The 12,710-nt window shown below is 43.8% G+C and overlaps 1 protein-coding gene across 4 annotated transcripts in view; it reads right to left on the bottom strand.

Moving 5' to 3' along the window:
* The window catches only part of TNRC6B (trinucleotide repeat containing adaptor 6B), a 754,281-nt gene that overhangs the window by 15,019 nt on the left and 726,552 nt on the right, over positions 1-12,710 (bottom strand). For all 4 annotated transcript variants that reach the window (XM_082265794.1, XM_082265793.1, XM_082265791.1 and 1 more), the window contains 3 exons: positions 6,428-6,664; positions 3,166-3,236; positions 2,867-3,006 (listed from right to left, as the gene is read on the bottom strand). In XM_082265794.1, the coding sequence (XP_082121920.1) occupies positions 2,867-3,006; positions 3,166-3,236; positions 6,428-6,664 (448 nt within the window). The remainder of the gene's footprint in view (positions 1-2,866; positions 3,007-3,165; positions 3,237-6,427; positions 6,665-12,710) is intronic.

The raw sequence follows: 12,710 nt of genomic DNA on the forward strand, positions 1-12,710 counted from the left end.
AATAATTATGCACAGTAATAGTCACCTGCACACACAGATATCCCCCTAAAATAGCTAAAACTAAAAACAAACTAAAAACTACTTCCAAAAATAGTCAGCTTTGATATTAATGAGTTTTTTGGGTTCATTGAGAATATGGTTGTTGTTCAATAATAAAATTAATCCTCAAAAATACTCATTTGCCTAATAATTCTGCACTCCCTGTATATGGCAATCATTAACCCTGACATGGTTTGGACGCTGTAGCGCACATAAGATGAACATCTTGCCCAGATTACTGTATTTATTGCAGGCATTACCGATTGCAGTCCCTAGGTCTTTTTTTCAACAGATCCGGAAAATGTTTTGTGCTTTTATATGGGCCTCCTGATCTCCTAGGATCAGGCTTCAAGTCCCGTCCCTTCCAAAATCAAAGGGGGGAGTAGGCCTTCCGGACATGCTCCGATATTACCGCTCCTCGCCCCTCGTCCGTGTCTTGGACTGGCATTGTAATTTGGCCTCTAAGCGATGGGTGGGTCTAGAGATAGGTGCAGCTGGCCAGTTTACCCCCCCGGCCCCTTGGTCCTCTTTTTCGCCTATGGACCTCATCTTATCACACCCTACGATAGGTGCCACTCTACGAGAATCTCGGAGAGTCCAACAACATCCAAAGATAGCTCCTGCACCTTCCCCTCTTATCTCTATACTTGGCAACCCGGATTTCCCCCCGGGATGTACAAGTGCTAAGATACCTGGACTAGCCCAAGTTGGGAAGATACGATTACTTGAAGTATGGCAGCAGGGCCCTGTGCTCACCCATGGGGAAATCTCTGCATGGCCCGGATTAGATCTCGACCACTTGAGTATTTATCAATTACGACATTTCCTCCTTTCTGTTGGACAAAGGGGCTATATACCAAGGGCTTTAACTCCTTTTGAATCTTTATGTAGAGCAGGGGATCCCCTCAAACATACTCTATCCCTATTCTATTCAATCTTGGTTGAGGAACGGGAGGAACAACAGCTGTCGTTTCTATCTCAATGGTAGCGGGAACTTGCAATTACTTTGACGAAAACACAAAAGAATAAGATCCTAACACTGGTGCATAAATCTTCTATGGACTGCAAATATCAGGAGGTGGGATATAAAATATTAACTAGGTGGTACAGAGTCCCCGTGCTGATGCATAGGATGGGAGCAGATTGCTCAGACAGGTGTTGGCGTTGCGGGTCAGAGTCTGGTTCAATGCTCCACATTTTTTGGACTTGCCCCCTACTGCGACCCTTTTGGATTAAGGTTGCGGCAGTCATTAAGCAACTGACTGCAGTCGAGGTGGGAGACGATCCAGCGTATTGTCTCCTCCACCTCACGAGAAGTTCAATCCGCAGATATAAAATGTCCTTGATACTCCGACTTCTCAATGCTGCAAAGGCATGTATTCCAGCCATGTGGAGACAAACTCAATCTCCAGGAACTGGATTATGGTACTCAAAAGTTAATGAGATTTATAAGATGGAGGAGTTAACTGCCACTTTAAAGAACTGGGAGGACCAGACTAGAGACCGATGGAGGCCCTGGGTGAATTTCACGGGTACAGAGGCTTATCAATTGGAAGTAATTTAATGTGGCTCCTCATGGAGTGCACTAGATTATTGTATTGGGCTACCCTGGAGGCCCTATTGTGAACTGTTTTTTTTTTTTCTTTGGGGTTAGACTATAATAGGCATTCTTCCAAGGCACAGAGATAGGCACGATGAGTGCCTTTCTAACTCGGATGACGATGATAGGAGACTTATTATGGGAAAATTCTCTCTCCCTTTTATTTTATTTCTCTCTCTTCAATGATTTCTCACACCGCAATTTAATAAGGTTTTTTTTTTCATTTAGGGAGTTTGTATTCTTATCACGTTGTATTAAGTTTGAATTGGCATTTTTAACATTTTTTGACTTTTGACACGAGGAGGAAATCACAATGTGTACCATACGGTTTGAACACCCCTTTTTTTTTTATTCCCTATCACAATGTTTAATATTCACATTTTTTCACTGATTATGAAGTGGGTTTTTATCCACATTTCTCCCTGACAAGTACAACTGTAGCACAACATTTAAAATATCGTAGGCAAACACTGATGGTGTAATTTTTTTTTTTTTACTCTTGATTTGTTTGTCTCCCTTTTCAAGATCATTTCTGTATAAAGGGTAATTGTTCCATGGAAAATGTATATTTTGTTTTTTGTTATATTTTGATTGAAAAATAAATAAAAATGATTAAATAAAAAAAAAAAATGGGGGCAAAAACAAAAGTGTTGCCTTTATAATTTTGTTCAGTGTATATACTGAACTATTTTATAAACAGTATGCAAAGCATGGGTATGAGCAAGGAGGATGCAACATTTTAAACCAGAGTTAAATTAGCCTTTCTTTTTATTTTAAATGCTGTCAGCAAGCTCTGCATAGTAAGGGTGGTTCTTTTAGGTTTAACATTTTTAAACGGCTTAATATGCTTTTTTTATAGCTTCTATAAAAGGTCTTAAACATTTGACACAGGGTGCATCAATGAAAATGCTTTTGTAAAACATTCTAGATTTTCCATTGGTAACAACTGTAGTTCCTTCCTTTCCCACTTTCTATAACTGAAGCTCAATATAGAGCCATATAATGCTGGCTGGGAGGTAGAATGAGTCCTTATCAGTGTGTCTGATATCCAGTTCTGTAAACAGGCCTTTTTTACCAAAGCAGTCAGCTTGTAAAAACATATAGAAAGGAACAGAGGGCTCCACCAATTTTTATTCCTGAACAGTATAAAGAAAATGTATTAAAAACCTATTTCCTTTAGGTATTATTTTCATTCCTAATACTAATTTGCATGTCCTACTGACTCACATGTGCAGGGCATTCTGGGCCTTGGCTGCCTCCTGTTTGGTGCTGTATCGGATAAGAGCTGTGCCCTGGGTGAGGTTGAGATGGAATGTCAGGAGAGGGCCATGCTGCATGCAGATCGTCCGGAGAGTGGAACCGTCGATCTAGGGGGGAAAAAACACACCAAAAAGCATAACCATTTACCAGCTCCTGAAATAGACATTGATTTGCAATTTTTCTTTTTTAAATTTTTTGTTTTTTCAGGTTTTATAAGAATGATTTTCAATTTTTGAACGTGCATTAATAAGACCATATGCAGATACCTGTGGTGTAAGATTAAGAAGGATCAGCCAGTAACTTGGACGCACAGAACTGCCATCACTCCAGGTAGATCCTATAAATAAATGACTTGTTTAATCAGTATTTTTTTCAAAACTAGATATATAGTATCAAAACCACTGCAATTTAACTGCTGTCGCTGAAGCACTTACAGTGCCTTGCGAAAGTATTCGGCCCCTTGAACTTTTTGACCTTTTGCCACATTTCAGGCTTCAAACAAAGATATAAAACTGTAATTTTTTGTGAAGAATCAACAACAAGTGGGACACAATCATGCAGTGGAACACAATTTATTGGACATTTCAAACTTTTTTAACAAATAAACTGAAAAATTGGGCGTGCAAAATTATTCAGCCCCCTTAAGTTAATACTTTGTAGCGCCACCTTTTGCTGCGATTACAGCTGTAAGCCGCTTGGGGTATGTCTCTATCAGTTTTGCACATCGAGAGACTGAAATTTTTGCCCATTTTCTCCATCCATCTTCCCATCAATTCTAACCATCTTCCCTGTCCCTGCTGAAGAAAAGCAGGCCCAAACCATGATGCTGCCCCCACCATGTTTGACAGTGGGGATGGTGTGTTCAGGGTGATGAGCTGTGTTGCTTTTACGCCAAACATAACGTTTTGTATTGTTGCCAAAAAGTTTGATTTTGGTTTCATTTGACCAGAGCACCTTCTTCCACATGTTTGGTGTGTCTCCCAGGTGGCTTGTGGCAAACTTTAAACGACACTTTTTATGGATATCTTTAAGAAATGGCTTTCTTCTTGCCACTCTTCCATAAAGGCCAGATTTGTGCAGTATACGACTGACTGTTGTCCTATGGACAGTCTCTAACCTCAGCTGTAGATCTCTGCAGTTCATCCAGAGTGATCATGGGCCTCTTGGTTGCATCTCTGATCAGTCTTCTCCTTGTATGAGCTGAAAGTTTAGAGGGATGGCCAGGTCTTCGTAGGTTTGCAGTGGTCGGATACTCCTTCCATTTCAATATTATCGTTTGCACAGTGCTCCTTGGGATGTTTAAAGCTTGGGAAATATTTTTTTATCCAAATCTGGCTTTAAACTTCTCCACAACAGTATCTCAGACCTGCCTGGTGTGTTCTTTGTTCTTCATGATGCTCTCTGCGCTTTAAACGGACCTCTGAGCCTATCACAGTGCAGGTGCATTTATACAGAGACTTGATTACACACCGGTGGATTCTATTTATCATCATTAGTCATTTAGGTCAACATTGGATCATTCAGAGATCCTCACTGAACTTCTGGAGAGAGTTTGCTGCACTGAAAGTAAAGGGGCTGAATAATTTTGCACGCCCAATTTTTCAGTTTTTTATTTGTTAACAAAGTTTGAAATATCCAATAAATTTAGTTCCACTTCATGATTGTGTCCCACTTGATGTTGATTCTTCACAAAAAATTACAGTTTTATATCTTTAAGTTTGAAGCCTGAAATGTGGCAAAAGGTCACAAAGTTCAAGGGGGCCGAATACTTTTGCAAGGCACTGTATATTTGCCATGTTGCTTGGACAAGGTTTGACAGTGTAGCATCTATATTATTATCCATCCTACTTCACAATTGAAGAATAATGCCTCTATGCCCACTCACACTGAGAATTTACAGCAAATTTAATAATCTTGTTGCTTCTAGCCGTTGGAGGCTCTTGTAATATTTTGGGATAAGGAACAAAAACTATCTCTAGCCATGTTCAGACAATGGATACTGCTTGCAAAACTCTGGCATTTTACGGTTTGTATGAAGAAATACATTCGGTTATTGAAGGTATTATGTCTGCTTCCACCTTAGTTCACATCACAAGCTATAAAGAAACATAACCCCGTCCTGCATCAGGAGGACTTTACTGCCATAGATGTGAGACTAATTCAAACATATAGAGGTATCAAAAAGTATATTTATTTAAACATATTAAAAATGTATTGCATAGCATCTGTTTAGCATCGATCCATCATAAAAACACCTGAAAACAAAACATAACAAAAAAAACATGATCGCGATATGACCCCAAAAGACCAATTCTGACACCTTTCCCAATAAGAATAGTACCAATTGGGAACCTTAACTAGGGGTGTCTAAGTAGAGGTCATCTCTGTAGGTCAACACATTTCACTGTATTGTGTAGCTTCTTAAGGACCAAGAAAAGGAGGAACTTACATTCTGCTGAACATAATAGCCATCGTTTAGATATGTATAAAACACACACATAAATGTGTATCCACATGTTTAAATTTTAATATAGAAGGAGAAAGCAAACTTTCATTTATGTGTGTGTTGTTTTATACATATCTAACCGAAGGCTATTATGTTCAGCAGAATGTAAGTTCCTCCTTTTCTTGGTCCTGAAGAAGCTACACAATACAGTGAAATGTGTTGACCTACGGAGGTGACCTCTACTTACAGACACCCCCAGTTGAGCTTCCCAATCGGTACTATCTCTACTGGGGAAGGTGTCAGAATTGGTCTTTTGGGGTCATATCTCTATCATGTTTTTTTGTTTTCACATGTTTTTATGATGTATCAATGCTAAGCAGATGCTAAGTGACACATTTATAATATGATTTAAAAAAATACTTTTTGATACCTCTATATGTGCGATATAGAATAGTATATGGACAGCGCACAGTGACGGTTTATATAAAGGATAACCCATATGCAGCCAGCAAAAAATATAAGGAAACTGGTTTATTACCAGTTAGAAGTTAAAATTGTGAATTACAAGTATTTTCCACATGGTCCTGGATAGCTGTGAGGACGTTGAGAAAGGTCCCATGATGACACTCAAACCGGTCCAGATGCTGCTCTCTCTGTCTAGGTGTAATGACCCTTAGATGGATTGGAGACCCTCTATGGATCAAGGAGTGGATCCAGGTGGAACGCCATCGCGTGTACCGGCCGTTGTACACAAGCGCCACGAGCAGCACAACTTCCGGGAATGACTTTACTCAGTAACTAGGTAACCAAGCCCAGTGAAGGAACCAGCATAGAATGCAAAATCGCCTTGTTGCTATTACGTTTTGCGTGCATTTGCTTTGGAGTTGGGTTGCAAGCGCCTGGTCTGTATATAATTTCTATATGTTTGATATAGTCTCACAGCTACGGCAGAAAAGTTCTCCTGATGCAGAACGGGGTTCTGTTTCTCTTTTTTGTTCTTTGTACATATTTATGGATGTGGCATAATTAGTGGTCAACATCTTTCATATCATAAGCTAATAAAGACTACAGATAAAATTTACCAGATGTGATCCTTGAGTCCTGACCACCCCATCCTCTTACAGAGCGAGGGGCTGTGCTGTTCCATGGAGAATTTGTGGCTTTGGGGTTGTTGGTGAGCCCTGGAGGGGGGCGAGGCAGCCCAGGGCTATTCCTAGACATCTGGTTCTTCCACATCTTGTTTGAGTGATGTGATGGGTTGTGTCCAATGGGGTCTGGTGACCAGGTGGATTTATAGTCCCCAAACTTTGCTGAGAGTGCTGGTTTGAGAAAAAAAAAAAATAGCATGAGAATATTATGGAAAACAGTCATAGTAGAAACACGGAACCTGGCACCCCTGACCTAGCCTTCTGAGAAAAAAAAATAGCTGGATGCCTGCCATGCTCCACTCCTCTGGCTTCAATAATATAAGCTACTGATGCAGAATGAACACACTGAGGAGTTAATGTGTTTTTCTAAGTTTATTGATCTTTAAGGGAGAGTGTGAAGCTGCCCTAGCTTGTTGCTAACATTGCGCAGATGTTAATATTAACCTGGATATACAGATCTTTAGGCTCGGTTCACTTTGGTGGGATGTGGGATGCAGGAACCCTGCAATCCCACTGCCATATGCGAACCCCTGGGAGTGTCAATAGAAAGTTGACACCCAGGACACTAGGGGATAGGAGCCTGACAATGGCGCCCGCTCTGAGTAGGTGCTAGGCTTCAGGGAGCCCTCGTCCGGGAAAGGATGGCTGCAGCCCGTAATCCTCCCTCTGTCATGGATGGCTAGCCCCCAGCTCCCTACCCCCCTTCTCACACCCCCCACTGGACGGATCCCAGGCTCTTCGGGCACCCTAAACCACCGCCACTGACCTTCATCTTCCACCGCCAAAGCGGCTGCCAGGAGAGTGCTGGAAAGCCTCAGACGACCAGGGGGCGGAGGCTCGGCACGACGCCGGGAAGTGGAGTGTGTCCGGCTCTGGAACGCTGGGAACACCTGCTGAGGCGGCACCGAGCAGAGTGGAGCAGGCTGACGGGGCACAGTGAGAGACCGGATGGAATCCGGCTGCTGAAACCTGAACTAATACAGCGGTGACTTGCATCGGATCGCTGAGAGGGTGAAAGCCCCCCCCCCCCCCTTTTTCTTACTTTCACTATACATGTTTCAAAACGAGCCGTTTTATGAGTGAACCTGATATCCATAGGAAGCCAAAGAACATTGATTGAACATTGATTAGAAGGTATCTATCTATCCCGCATTTTGAGCTGATGAAAAGATTAATATAAGAGGAGCAGGGGGCTAAGCAGGTGGAGGACAAAGACATGGCTGTTTAGCACGCTGAGTGCAGCATTATCTGGTCAACTATCTATAATCTCTGAGAGAAGGTATGGTCCTAACAGAGACTTAAAGTGAATGATAATGGGACTAACTTCAAATTAAAACGATAAGGCAGACATTTCATACAGAGGTGAAGTTTAAGAGCGGTTAGGACTGAATAAAACAAGAGAAAACACAGGAATATAAAGTTAGAGGTACCACTGAACTCCCCAGGAGCAGCAAAGTAGTTAAACTTGGTATAATAAAAAGCAGGAGCACCAAGATTATTATATCCTAAGAAGCCCCTAAAAAAAAAAAAAAAAAAAAAAAAAAAAAAAAATGAAAAACAGTCAAAAGAAGGAACAGGGAAACCTGCAAAAGTAAGTGCCAGCCCCAGGACTATCAAAATGTACATAACCCCGGAAGCGGGAGGACAAAACCCAAACCCTGAAAAACAACTAGGGGCTAAATCAAAACAATATACGGAGAGTAATAATAAACTCCGTGGTCAAAAGACTCTAGGAGCAAGTGGGGAAGAACGCTCTGACCTATCCAAGGACAGTACTCAGATAAATGGTGACAGTGAAATGGGGAGTGAGGGGGAATTAAGGCTTAAGGACCAACCACCAACTAAATCAGAGATGACGGAAATGTTCGCAAACCTGTAGCGATCAATTAAAACGGAAATGGCTAAATTACACGGAGACCTAGGTCATATTCTGACAAGAGTAGAAGAGACAGAAACAAAAATTAATACCCATGGTAAAGAGATAAGAAAATTGAAAGACCAAATGAGGAGATTACAGATAGACCAAAGAAACATGCTTTACAAGATAGAAGACCAAGAGAATAGAAATAGAAGAAAAAACCTGAGAATTAGAGGCTTGCCAGAGATGGAGAAAGAAGAAAAAGCTTGAAGAAATGTCGGAAAGTGTGTTTAATCCACTCCTGGGAAAAGCAGTTACAGATAAAAATGGATTAGTAAGAGAAAAGGATTTTACGGTAAGATTTTACAAAAATCCATTTTTCTCTATCGCTCATTGACAGACGTAGTCCTCGGTGATACAGCACCTTCGGGACGTCCCAGAGCAGTATCACAAATGAGGGGTGGGAAAATGGAAATCAAATCCAAATCTAGAAGGCCCAACCGGTGCCAACTAGAAGTTTACAATGCTCATCCTTAATGATGAGACTCAACAAAAAAAAATTTTCAAACAGAAAAAAAAAACCCTCGAGGTAGACCACCGGTCTCCTCAAATTGCGGCCTGCAAAACCTTGCGGCCAAACGAGGCATCCGCCGATGCCATCACATCAATTTTATAAAATTTTGTAAAGGTATGTACCGACGACCAGGTGGCCGCCTTACATACCAGGACCACTGACGCCTGATGGCGAAAAGCCCAGGAAGTACTGAGCGCTCGAGTGGAGTGCGCCCTAACAGGGAACGGAGGACTCTGACCCTTAATAGAATAAGCCTGTACCACCGTCTGTCTAATCCATTTGGCAATAGTCGCGGCAGATGCAGGCAACCCCTTTCTGGGGCCATCCGTGATCACAAAAAGTGAATCCGTCTTACGGAACGATTCCGTAGCCTTCAGGTATACCCTGATTGCCCGAACCACATCCAAGGAATGCAACGCATGTTCCCGATGATGATTGGGCTGAGGACACAAGGAAGGTAGTACAATATCTTCATTCAGATGAAAATCTGAAACCACCTTAGGAAGAAAGGATGGCTTAGGATGGAGTACTACCTTATCCCTATGAATCACCAAGTATGGGGACTGGCATGATAAAGCAGCCAGTTCTGACACCCTGCGTGCAGAAGTGATAGCCACCAAGAAGGCCACCTTCTGGGATAAAGTAAGCAAGGGAATCTCCCTGATGTTTTCAAAAGGAGGTTTCTGTAGAACCGACAAAACCAAATTAAGATCCCAGGGCGGTAAAGGCGCGCGGACTGGTGGAGCCAGGTGCCGCACCCCCTGGATGAAATTCCGCACCAAGGACTTGGTAGCTAAAGGTTTCTGAAAGAAGATTGTTAATGCTGAAACTTGACCCTTGATGGTGCTCAAGGCTAGCTTCTGCTCAACCCCTTTTTGCAAAAAGGCCAATATTCGTGTCACCGAATAGGTACGTGGAGGAAATCCTAAAGATTCGCACCACGCGATATAAGTCTTACATGTGTGATAATAGACTCTGCTGGAAGTCGCTTTCCTTGCTTTAATAAGGGTAGGAATGACTGAAGCTGACAACCCTCTGTCCTTCAGTACTTGGGTCTCAATGGCCAGGCCATTAAAACCAGCGACTGTAAAGCACAATGGTAGATTGGTCCTCGAGACCGCAGATACTCCCTGAGACGCAGTTCCCGCGGAACGTCCGCGACTAGCAAGTCCAAGTCGGCCAGGCCGGCTTGACGAGGCCAGCCTAGAATTTCTAGGACCACTGGCACTGACGGGATTTGAACCAGGCGTCCCTAGAGCTATCTGGCCCCGACCATCCGACAAAGTCTGGTCGTTTTCTGTTCCCACACATTTATCCGACACCTGATTCCTATCAGGAACGGTGATCTCTCCTGGTTGAATCTCAGGGACCGAAGTCACCCGGCTAGAGGCTTCTTGGTCTGTCTGGTCAACCAGATCCGATTCCTGTGGGGAATTGAGACTAATCTTAGGAAAAGGTAAAGGAAAAGATCTATTCAGGGAACGGTGACTACCGCTCCCTGTAGTACTTAAATGTTGGAAGGGAAGAATCGCACCGGTAGTAGTAGTCGATGCTCGATCTAATGTCCTGAATACCGGTGAAAACGTCCCCCCACCCTCAACGCGGGTGGGGGCTCACCTTCAGGCTGTGTAATCCTTTGCTTCGGGTTTGGCTGAGTCGGTCCTCTGTTTGTCCGACCAGCCTTTCTTGAACCCTCCTGGAGGAGTCTTGCCTTTCCCGCTTGTTCCAGCCGGGCGTGCGAACCCTTTATGGGCGGTAAAGAAAGGTCCTCGCTTGTTGCGAGGTCCCTTAGCTTTAGCAGCCTGTGGCAAGAAAGTGCTCTTGCCCCCAGTGGCATCCTTAATAATTTCATCTAGGGTGGCCCCAAATAGGCGATTCCCCTGAAAGGGGAGATTCGTCAAGGTCTTTTTGGAACCTAGGTCAGCTGACCAGCATTTTAACCACAGCACACGTCTGAGGATTACCGCTGACATAGATGCAGGCCCTAATAGGGGGGTAGCATCCAAGGCTGCGTCACAGACAAACTGTAGCCCTTGTATAATCTGTTCCATCAAATCAGATGTTCCCTGGGGGATATCTTTTCCCCTTAGGTCTTGGCGTACCAATCTCGCCCATTCCGTTAGTGTCTGGGAAACTAGACCAATAACAATTACTGGTCTAAATGCTGACCCTATCAGGGAGAAGATAGTGCGGGACTCCGCTTCCATCTTTCGATCCACCGGATCCTTAAAGGATGAAGTGTCCTCCACTGGGATAACCATGGCTTTATTCAGCCTGGAAATAGGTGGATCCACCACTGGTGGTTCCGTCCATTTCTTAATGAGGGATTCCTCAAACGGATAGCGTCTAGCAATACGCTTGGAAATAGTAAAGGTACGCTTAGAATGCTCCCATTCTCCTTTCATTTTATTACCAAAACACTTGGGTACAGGAAAAACCTTCACCGTTTTGATGGGCTTGGTAATATCCAAAGGGAATCTCTGTTTCAGTTGCCTCTGCCGGTAAAACCTCAAGTCTTAAGGTTTCCCGCACCGCCACAACTAGTGCGTCCACCAATGCTTCTTCCTGAATTATGGCGGAAGAATGAACGTCCTCCTCACTGTCTGAGGGAGCTTTACCTGAGATAACAGCCCTTGCAGAGGGACATGCAGCTGCAGTGACCATCTCTGAATCTGAGTCAAAGGTGTCAGATAATATAGGGGTAGGCGGGGGTCGTTTTCTTGACCCCCGTCCCTGACAGGCCGCCTCCACCCGAGCCACCATAGACTCCAAAACTGCTGTAAATGCATCCCGTGGCCCCCTCGAGGGAAACAGGTGGGGGTACTTGTGTGGCAGGGTCCATGATTATTCCAGTAACTACCCGGAAAATACAATCCAAACTTAAATAAAAAACTTTTTTTTTTTTCAGACCCCCAGCGCCATAAAAGCCCCTCAGTGTTACCTGCTAGGGATCCCTATCGAGAGAGAGAGAGATAGACCCCCAGGCTCACCACTTGATGCTCAGAGTTCACTGCAACAGGTTACAGCGCTGTCTTCAAAAACAGGAAGTCTTTTGGCTGGCTGCCCGGGAAGAAAGGAGGCGGCTCCGCCCCTCTGCACGCCTTCCGGCGCCTCCCCTAGCTCCACGAGGTGTTTGAGTCACCTCAAACATGGCCGCCCCCATGCGGCAGACACGAGGCTACGCCAAAATGGCGGCCTCGTGCGGTCTGATACAGCATAGCGGCGTCCTGCAGAGTAACTAGGCATCGCAAAATCTTTCTCTCATGGAGATCAGCTTGACCGGCGGTACCGAACCCTGGCGGAACCGCGTGGCCGTCGGGAGACCTGCTTCAGCTGGAGGAATGACCTGGCAAGCCGCATACCTGTCCTGTGGCTTCTGACAGGTAGGATACTTCTAGTAACACAGTAAGATTCCAGTGCTGCCACATATTACAATCATTTAAACATATTTTGTAATTAGATTGTCAGCTCCCAAACCAAGCCTGCTGGCTTTTTGTACACACAAATCACACTCAATAGGGTGAGGGAGTGGGAGGGAGGGAGGGAGGGAGGGAAAAATAGCTCTCAAAAAGGAATCAGTCTCTCGCCCAAGCAGAAACCCCAGGAGAGACACCCAGTCCCTTTGGAGATGACTCTCCTCCGAGGAATCCAGTCTAATAAATACAAGATGAGTGAGGAGGACAGAAGGCAGAGAAAAGATAAAGAAAGAAATAAGACAAATAAAAATAACAAAGAGAAAAGCCTAATAAGGAGATGACAGTAGTAAACCTTATTTCCTATAATGT

This window comes from Pelophylax lessonae (genome assembly GCF_965119305.1).
Source record: "Pelophylax lessonae genome assembly, chromosome: 8".
Lineage (NCBI taxonomy): Eukaryota > Metazoa > Chordata > Amphibia > Anura > Ranidae > Pelophylax > Pelophylax lessonae.